The sequence below is a fragment of the Chanodichthys erythropterus genome, chromosome 23 (genome assembly GCF_024489055.1).
Source record: "Chanodichthys erythropterus isolate Z2021 chromosome 23, ASM2448905v1, whole genome shotgun sequence".
Classification (NCBI taxonomy): domain Eukaryota; kingdom Metazoa; phylum Chordata; class Actinopteri; order Cypriniformes; family Xenocyprididae; genus Chanodichthys; species Chanodichthys erythropterus.
Window position 1 is genome coordinate 2,226,300 of NC_090243.1, and position 10,708 is coordinate 2,237,007.

At 37.5% G+C, this 10,708-nt stretch overlaps 2 protein-coding genes across 2 annotated transcripts in view; both read right to left on the reverse strand.

Annotated features, from left to right (window-relative positions):
- Window positions 1–1,624, reverse strand: part of si:ch211-285f17.1 (sickle tail protein homolog) — a 176,234-nt gene extending 174,610 nt beyond the window's left edge. Inside the window, exon 1 of the mRNA XM_067378546.1 lies at window positions 1,420–1,624. Coding sequence (XP_067234647.1) covers window positions 1,420–1,492 — 73 coding nt within the window. The 5' untranslated portion in view covers window positions 1,493–1,624. The remainder of the gene's footprint in view (window positions 1–1,419) is intronic.
- A 4,546-nt stretch (window positions 1,625–6,170) lies between these two features.
- LOC137013958 (OTU domain-containing protein 1) lies at window positions 6,171–8,485 on the reverse strand. Its single transcript, XM_067378022.1, has one exon. The coding sequence runs from the start codon at window positions 7,955–7,957 to the stop codon at window positions 6,662–6,664; it is 1,296 nt and encodes a 431-aa protein (XP_067234123.1). The 5' UTR covers window positions 7,958–8,485; the 3' UTR covers window positions 6,171–6,661.
- Between the last annotated feature and the right edge of the window lie 2,223 nt (window positions 8,486–10,708).

Genomic DNA, 10,708 nt, shown 5'->3' on the forward strand with positions numbered 1-10,708 from the left:
AACTTGTTATATATGGATATGTTTTTTACACAAATGCATCGCTCTAGAAGGCCATTTTTAACCCTATGGTGCTGTGTGGAGTAGCTCATACTCGTTGATCCCGCTCAATACAATTATAAAGCTCGGCTGCATCAGGATATTTATCCAACTGTCTTCAAGAAAGTCATATACACCTAGGATGGGTTGAGGGTGAGTAAAGCTTGGGGTAATTTTCATTTGAAAGTGAACTAATCCTTAAAGGATTGCTAATGAAATCTCTATCATTATTTGGAACCATTTAATGGGATTAAACAGGAATCAGCTAAAACTCAAATATGATTCAAATGGATGAACTTAAATTGTATTAAATTAACCAAATACATTGTGTATAAAACAAAAGTTTATCCACTGATCTTATTTGATTCTTTGAGGATCCTTTAGGATTGGTTCCAAGTTATGAAAGGAATCCCATTTGTTTGACTAGTACTATTTTAGTCATGACATTTAACGAAGAAAAGCATTTCAGACATACATGGCAAGGTTATTTTCCTCAACTATAATGTCATAGACAAATGTCTTGCATTAGAGCAGAAATTACAACAGCAGAAAATATAGCAACACAAGCAAGAATAACTAAAATGTTCGCTCAGGGTTTTAAAGGTTATGAGACCGTGATTGGATATGAAACAGCTGTTTTTGTTCAAGTTTTTTGATAAGCTTCATTCTGCAGAAAGCCACTGCTTTCAGTGGAAGCGTATATCAGCAAAGATCAAAATCAGTAGGGAAGAGTGGGGTAAGATGTGTCAGTGGGTAAGTTGTGTCACCCCCTTAATCTAGCAAACTATAAAGTAAATAAATCATGTAGCCTGTCTTTAAAATAATAAGGCATTTCCTCTGAAAATGTATACAGGAAGTTCAAATACAAAATCGTTATATTTGTCATTACATTTAAGTATTCTGAATATTAAAGGTTATCCTGTATGAATTTATGAAAATGTACTAAATAATGTGCAGCAAAACAAGACTTTGAATGTTTATATTTATATTGTAGGCTACATAATATTCCCCAGAGTTTCCCCTTGACATGCGTGGGGCAAAATGTGCCACTGGACCTCTTTCTAAAATAATTCAGAATGGTATTGTCCTTAATATTTTTAATTTCATTACAGCATTCTACAGTTGATGATATCGCATTTCTTTTTGCCTCGAGGCCAACTTAAGTAAAATGTGACACAGCTTACCCAACTCTTCTCTAACTTCAAACTCTGAGGCTGTGCGTCAAAACCAGAGTGTGCTGCCTACCTAGACTGCCTTTTGGGGAATATATTATAGTATTTGTGTATGAGCTCGGCGTCTCCGATGCCCAAAAATACTATCTAGGTAGGCTACACACTCGGTTTTTAGTCATAGCCTGAGGAAACAGAAACTCCGAAATCTTACTGCTAATTTTCGGGCTTCCTTTGCGCTCGCTGGTAGAAGGAAGATCCGCGAACTGAACCCGGTGTCCGGACATCTTCTGAACCTCTCCAGACTGCTCGACCCTTGCCAGATATCCGCAAAACTTTCGCTTATTTCCCGCCTCCGTTTGGCTTAAAACACATTGAGCTCTGAGTCAGTATATGCGATATGGATGTATGACTACACAAACTCCTTCATGAGAGAGGAGAGAGACTCAGAGGGAGGGTGAGAGAGAAAGCGAGGGGGGTTTCATCCCAAAAAGTAAATAAATAAATAAATAAACAAGGAACTTAAAGTCCACATGACCGCAGAATTACGTCATTTCAATTTAAAGCAGTTTGTTCTATGAAAGATATTTTGCTGTGAAATCTTAATGCATATTTTCCTACGTTTTTAAAACAATGTGTGTCTTCTTCATCAACATAATCAATAGGCTATATGATAATCTTACATTAAATAAGCAATAACCATGGTCGTTTAATCGAAATGTTATAGTGCTTGACCTTGTCCAGTAGGTATAGATGCAGAATGCACAAACTGACCAGTTGTTTTGTTCGTTAACGTTTGTTAGACGTAAAAGCTATTAAAATGAGTGGTTTGATTAGTTGGGCTGACTTACAACTTATCAACAAACTATCAGATCATTAAAACACGCTCCATCTCACACATACACAGTGGCATGTGTCATATAGACTCGAGGTTTATTCGTGTGTCTTGTCGCATGATCCAAACCATGCACTAAGGTCGCATTAAAAAGCTGCATGATTTCTGAGGCATTGTATTTTATCATAGAGCGCTGGGCGTTCTGACTTATACTGTCATCTAGCGGCTGACACGGGAACTACCACGAAGTCTCTTGACAAAGTCAATCTGAAAGGACGGGGAGGATGTGATTCTTTCATATAAATCAATGGTAAAATTTATACTAGTGCAGTCGTTTTATTTATTTGTTTGTTATATTTAAATTGGTTCAACAATCGTATGTAGAAACCAGGGTTATAATAGGCCTGTTAAACTAAAACCATAAAAACATTTTGTTTCTTAAAGTAAAATAAACATTAAAGGGTTAGTTCACCCAAAAATGAAAATTGTGTCATTAATTACTAACCCTCATGTCGTTCCACACCCGTAAGACCTTCGTTCATTTTCGGAACATACAGAATTTTGATAAAATATGATGGCTCAGTGAGGCCTCCATTGCCAGCAAGATGATTAACACTTTCAAACACCCAGAAAGCTACTTAAGACGTATTAAAAACAGTTCATGTGACTACAGTGGTTCAACCTTAAAGTTATGAAGCGACAAGAATACTTTTTGTGCACCAAAAAAATTAAATAAATAAAAATAACGACTTTATTCAACAATATCTAGTGATGGGCGATTTCAAAACACTGCTTCATGAAGCTTTGAAGCTTTCGAATCAGTGGTTCGGAGCGTGTATCAAACTGCCAAAATCACTGACTATGTGTATTTAGTGTGTATTAGCGTTACCCGTAAATTTCAAATTCTGTAGCCACTCCGCAGTCAGAAGTCTTTTGCTTTTGACTACGGGTGAATCTCCAGTTGTCACTGATGATTGTCAATTGGACTTTTCTGGATTACAATTCGCAATCAAAATGATAAGTTTAATTATTGTAGCTGCTGTGAGAAAAGGCTATATGATTCGCCACCTGCAGCATCCTCACATGATATAGCCTACTAGCTATACATCTGTAAACAGATGTGACGTAATGACGCAAAGACGAACTGCTGCATGCCACCAGTACCACCTGAATCAGAAAACATTATTACAAGCTTACCGTTGTGAATCAGGCTAAGGTAATGAGAATGTTTTGAACACTGACTGTATTATGTACTTGCTCAAAAATTGATTTTGGATATTGGCTATTTTATGATGTGCAAGCCACATGAGGCAATATTATGATGCAAACTCGGATATTTTATAATAGTGCCTCTGTGTTCTTGTCTACTGCCAGCAGGTCTTATGAGTAGCTAAGCTTTATCTGTTTGTAATAACAGATTGTGCTGTTCCATATAGGCCTACAACAGTAAAGAGTGATCCTTCTATTCAAGGAAAGAACTGCGAAGACCCCAATCTACCCCTTAGAGGAGCCACTTTAAATAGAGATAACCACACTGAGGTCAGTCTTCAGAGTAGTCAATGAGAACGCTGACATGAGATCACTCTCTCATCTCATTCCTACACATTTGTATCTTTTTTTTTTTTTTTTTCTCACTATCTGGGAGCCGTGTCTTTTAAGGTCAACATTTATAAAGCCGTGTTCTGTGGAAAAAGAACATTTCCTCTAGACTTTTACAGATGTTACAAATTTTTCCTTGTTGCTAAAAAAAAACTTTACAGTATGTATTGGGACAGAGGATTTTAATCTTTTAGATGCCACAGACCTTACTTTAAGCATATATATATATATATATATATATATTATATGATCTTTCTCATGCAAGGGACCCCCATCCTAATATTTAAAAGGCAGCTATAAATGTTTTGGCAACACTTTACCATAAGGATCATTAGTAAAGAATTTGTAAATATATTAAAGGGTTAGTTCACCCAAAAAAATGAAAATTCTGTCATTTATTACTTACCCTTATGCCGTTCCACACCCGCAAGACCTTCGTTCATCTTTAGAACACACATTAAGATATTTTATTTAAAATCCGATGGCTCAGCAAGGCCTCCATAGGAAGCAATGTCATTTCCTCTCTCAAGATCCATAAAGGTACTAAAAACATATTTAAATCGGTTCATGTGAGCACAGTGGTTCAATATTAATATTATAAAGCGACCAGAATATTTTTGGAGCGCCAAAAATAACAAAATAACGACTTATTTAGTGATGGCCGATTTCAAAATACTGCTTCATGAAGCATCGGAGCACAGTGAATCAGTGTGTCGAATCATGATTCGGATCGTGTTTCACTGCCAACGGCTGAAAATCACGTGATTTTCGCGTTCCGAACAGCAGATTCGACACACTGATTCACTTTACTCTGAGGCTTCCTGAAGCATTGTTTTGAAATCGGCGGCCATCACTAAATAAGTCGTTATTTTGTTATTTTTGGTGCTCCAAAAATATTCGCATCACTTTATAATATTAATAGATGAACGAAGGTCTCAAGGGTGTGAAACGGCATGAGGGTAAGTAATAAATGACAGAATTTTCATTTTTGGGTGAACTAACCCTTTAACTAACATGAACTAACCATGAACAATACATTTGTTACTGTATTTACTAATCTTCATTAACGTTAGTTAATGAAAATACAGTTGTTCATTGTTTGTTCATGTTAGTTCACAGTGCATTAACTAATGTTAACAAGATTTTAATAATGTATTAGTAAATGTTGAAATTAACAAAGATTAATAAATGCTGTATAAGTGCAGTTCATATTAGTTCATGTTAACTAATGTAGTTAACTAATGAAACTTAAAAACTTAAAAAGTTTTAAAGTGTTTAAACCAATGTTTTATGTATAAAGACCCAATTTATACTGTGAAAATATTATAAATATATGTAAAAGATATTTGGGAAATATTAAGTTTTGTATACTCAGTACTCAGTGACTTTTATAATTCATTTTAATCGATTTATTTGATTTGTTTATTAATATCAATTTTTATTTTCAATCTAATATTTATGTTCATTTTTTTTTTAATCAAAGTTGCATTTGAATCTATTTTTTATTTATTTAAATCTTTTCATTATTTATTTTAATCTATTTATTTTGAACTTATTTATTTTTTAATATTTTTATACCCCCTAACACATCACTGTGGCCTCCTGGGGGTCCCCAGACCCGTTTTACCCCTGTATTGTGATACAACTGGGTGCTTAAAGGGTTATTTCACCCAAAAAAATGAAAATTCTGTCATTAATTACTTACCCTCATTTCGTTCCACACCTGTAAGACCCCCGTTCATCTTCGGAACACGAATGAAGATATCTTTGATAAAATCAGTTGGCTTAGTGAGGCCTGCATTGCCAGCAAGATAATTAACACTTTCAATGCCCAGAAAGCTATACTAAAAACATATTTAAAACAGTTAATGTAACTACAGTTATGAACCGACGAGAATACTTTTTGTGCACCAAAAAAACAAAATAACTTTATTCAACAATATGGGATTTCAAAATACTGATTTATGAACCTTCGAAGATTTACAAAATCTTCTGTTTGGAATCAGTGGCATGTATCAAACTGCCAAAGTCAAGTGATTTCAGTAAACAAAGCTTCATTAGTGTTTCAAATCGTTTAGAAATTTCAATGTTACACCGCTGGTCACATGAACTGTTTTAAATATGTCTTTAGTAGCTTTCTAGGCATTGATTTGAAAGTGTTAATTATCTTGCTGTCAATGCAGGCCTCACTGAGCCATCGGATTTTATCAAAAATATCTTAATTTGTGTTCTGAAGATTACAGGTGTGGAATGACACGAGGGTGAGTGATTAATGACAGAATTTTCATTTTTGGGTGAACTAACCCTTTAAATCATTTTGATGTTGTTACAGGTTAATCGTTCACAAAAAAAATAATAATAATAAAAAATCAGTTATTATTTATTTACCCTCATAAATGACTTAAAGTTTCTTCAAAATGTCTTTTTATGTCTTCCACAGAAGAATTAAAGTCATACATGTTTATGGTGAGGGTGAGTAAATGATTTTTTAGAACTTTTTTAATGTAAATAAACAAGTTTTAAAATGGCTTCAAAAGAATTTATTCAAAAATACATATTTGCAAAATAGATTTCAGGCACTTGAACATGAGAGAATCATCAGTTTAGTGTATAACACAGCAGTGCAGGGGGCGGGGAATACATACACATAAACATTGACAAGAACTGCTGGAAATGTTTGTGAAAGTGCGACATATTCCATTCAGGTTGATGAACAGTTCTGCACAACAGATTACAAAACAATATACAGAAAAAATATATACAAGACTTCAAATTCTGTAGACAAACATGCAATCAAGCCTAAGAAACATTCACTCAGACCCAAACAGTCCTTATTTTACATACCGCACCACAAATCATCTTGTGCACTGCACTTCAACACATTTATGGAAAAATAAAGGATAGAAACGTAATAAATTAAGGCAATATTTAATCACGCGAGGAATCAAAGTGCAATCCATTTGGAAACATCAGAATGAGTTACAGTATCCCCAGGTACATTCTCTGATTGAGTCCTTTGGTTTCAGTGTAGACCGTTCTGCTCAATGTACATTTTGGAAAGGGACGCCGCCATAGACTTAGCCAATTCCTCGTCCCTTTTGCGCTGCACCTGGGTGTGACGGCACCAGTCGTCATACTCCGGGTTGGGTTGACAGCTGTCCAGCAGCACATCATAATGACCGTTACTAAGCCAGCTCAACCATATGGCCGGTTTAGACAAGTCCTCTTCGCCCAGGTAGTGCACCATGGTTGATACCGTCGGGCTTTCCACGCTACCCCCGGTGGTCAAGTAGATATTCACATTCAGCATCTGACTCATGGCCAACAGCTCTGGATAGCCAGCCCATGCACCGTCCTGCGCCGCATTGATCAGAAACTCCCCGACGTCGCCTTCGATGATGGGGTTGAACTCCTCCAGGTGGTCGGCGATGTGGTGCATGGTTTGCTCTCTCAGCTCCTTGTGCATTGACTGGTCCCCATAAGCCGCCTTGGAAATGGCTCGGTACAGGCAGTTCCCATCTGGGATGATGTGAAAGCGGTATTTCTGCCTGTCGTGGAGGTATTTGTTTTGCTTCTCCACTTCGGCCAAGTAACGGGTTACCTTGTTGTCGACGTCACTTTTGTTGGGTGTCACGGTGGGCTCCTGAAGGATGCGCAGCTCAAAGACGGGATTGTCATCTTCGACGCTTTCCTGCCTTTTGGGGTCTTTAAGAGCTTCAGTTGAGGGTCTTTGTATAGTTTCAAAATTTCTGGAGGGTGTGGCATCGTTTTGTAAACATGGCTCCAGTCTTCTCTCACAAACTCTGTAACTGTCATTATCAAAAAGCCTATCGTAGAGGATTGATTTGTTCTCACTTATCTCATCGCTGTCATCCTCAAAAACGCCTCTTCTGGGATCTAAATCCAAGACAGAATCAGAGTGGTGATGATCATCTCCGTTAACTGCGTAAGAAACCCGTTTGTAGTGCGTTTCCAGAGGTTTACGGTTTGTGCGCGGCTCCTTCACGATGTGAATGGGCACAGATCTCTCCACACCATCCGGTCGCGTGATGATAATCTCCGCGGTAGAAGTGTAGAAAACTGGCCTCATCGAGGTGGCCTCGTAACATGAAAAAGCAGGCATGTTCGCGTCAGTCGGTTCCGCTCCAGACAAATATTCCGTGTGAGCTTCTGTGGCGCTTCCGTTAACGGCGTTTTCGACCGCCTCCAAAGAACTGGAACTTGCCTCTGTTGCGTTATTAGCGACACTAGTGAGAGTTACTGAAACTTTTCGAGAGGAGCCGGGGTAGTGTGTTAACGCGCTGCTGTACACGTGCATTTTCAACGTCCTCCCTTTATACAATACGCCTTTGGCCTCGTTGTTACCGAATGATGACAACACCGTCCAAAAATACACTCTGTCATCAATAGCAGCGAATGTGTAGGGCTCGTTTCCATGGATCCTCGTTCCCCGCTGCCACAGAGTTGTCTTGCGTCAGCCCCCAAACAACCCTAATTTTAGCGCGAGCACTGGTAACCGGACCCCGAGTCTCTGATACACCGCCCGGGCCGAGGAGACGACCCGCACCCCGCGGGAATGCGAAAGATGTGATGTGTCACTGGGACTCTCGGCGTTTCTCTCGCTTCTGTTCGTGTTTACGCTGGCGCGCGCGCGCGTCAGGGCGGCGTCGCCAGATAGGAATGCGTGCAGCTTGCCAAGAGGCCGCGGGTTCCCATACAGCTCTGAGGACCACACTGCCTCTCACAGCGAGGAAGTCCCGCCTCACACAAAACTTCATTGGTTCTACTTTATCAAGAAGAGTTGGCTGTAAATCGACTTAAGCATATTAAAGACTTTTCTGGGAAACCTACGTCAGGTCGATGCGGCATCAATCCAAAGCTTCAATCCAATTCTTTATTCATAAAAGTAACGCAAATAATTTGCTCGTTGTAGCTTTCATCTCTCGTTTTCCCTTATATGGTTTTAAACTCCCATTTGACACAGAGTTTCAGAATTGTGAACATTTTGTTACACACAACTAATCCCCCAATCCCAGAGTTCCTGAATATTCCTGACTCATGACCTCATCCATCATGACATCATATTCTGCAAGGAGAGTCTCAACACCCTTTTACTGCACCTGTTCTGTGGGTTAATAGTCCTTCCATAGTTCCTTAGTGGTTCATAGTTCCAAATCATCCGTCTACGTATGCATCTATGTGTAACTATATCTGTATATCTATAAATGTATTTGTCTATGTATCTATGTATCTTTATCTATCTATCTATCTATCTATCTATCTATTTATCTATCTATCTATCTATCTATCTATCTATCTATCTATCTATCTATCTATCTATCTATCTATCTATCTATCTATCTATCTATCTGTCTGTCTGTCTGTATCCTCCTGAGACCTGCAGCAATGGAGTTTATTCCTCTGTAGAGGACATTATATTTTAACAAATTACTCTGACACCATTCATGTCACAGATTGAAGAGCACATTCAGGGCTTTGCAGAGATACCAAATGTTGGGAGCTGTAACCATGACAACTCCCTTTTCTTGGTCTTTAAAAATGACTGAATGATCAAATTTAGCACTGGAAATATAATATTTTATAATTATCATTTAAATCATACTAATTTTCAAATTGTTTGTCAGAAATCAACATCTCAGGATAACATTATGGGGTTTCAAATCAGAATCTGACTTTCTGTTACAAAACAGGGCATGGATTTCATACATGACCTCTGTAGAGCACACCAGGACTTTTATCATGGGATATCAGGCATTTTGGAGACATAACAAGTGAATAAGGAATATCAATGTTCTTATGAAATATGAGGTACTCTTATGAAAATATTCCCAATTAGTACACCTATTATTACACTTCTTTTTTTCATTACATGTTGCCTCAAGACCACATTAATATGCAAATTACAGTGTATAGGTTCATTGCAAAGAATGGGAATAGCATTTATGGCTATGTTTACATGCATAAAGATGGTATATCAAATCATTCTGTTATATCTTTCATAACAGAGCTGAGAAACATCTTTATACGTTGTTTGAATTAAAGAAAAAGCTGATTGGTGAATGAAAAAAAAAAAACATTGTTTTTGCCTATTCATGTCTTTTATTTTATTATCTTAAAGGGATAGTTCACCCAAAAATGAAAATTCTATCATAATTTACTCACCCTCAAGTTGTTCAAAATCTGTATACTTTCTTTGTTCTGTTGAACACAAAGGAAAATATTTTGAAGAGTATGTTAAACTGAACAGTTTTGGTGCACCATTGACTTCCATAGTAGTTTTTTTCCTATAAGTCAATGGTGCACCAAAGTGGCCTGGTTAGAAACTTTCTTCAAAATATCTTTCTTTGTGTTCAACAGAACAAAGACATTTATACAGTTTTGGAACAACCTGAGTAAATTATGATAGAATTTTCATTTTTGGGTGAACTATCCTTTTAATAAATGGGTCCCGATGTCCTCTACAGAGTCATCTATCTATCTAAAGGCGAATACAGAGGAAGTGAACAGATCATGTTAGGTAAGTTGAAACGACACAAGTTTTAAATAACTTCCACATAAGTGTCATACATAGTTCCGCCATGTTCTCATGTCCCTCTATGCTTGTGTCACTGAAAGGGAAAATATCTCATGTCCTCATACACCTCCTAAAAGAGATCACTGTGCACTGCCTATTTAATAGTATAGCGTATAGGTCAGAGATTAAGAGCGGTGTACACATTGAGGACATTTAATATTGGTATTCAACAGGGGTAAATTTATTTCACTTAGAATCAAAATATATCGGTTTGGTATTGTATATAAAAGATAAATCATTATTAGCAAGTCATATTTACCAATAGGTGGCAGTCAAATGCTTCTATGACGCTTTGGAGTGACACGCCTGCAGTTGCGCAATGTAACACCAGGGGGAGCTATTGGTCTTTGTTTATCGGATAACAGCAACACGCCTTTTTGTGATGTGTTACACAATCCGAAGTGAGCTGTGTCAGGTTTATGAGAAATCGTGAATCATCACGTCTTCTCACATCTATTGTTGAGCAAGTGAGCA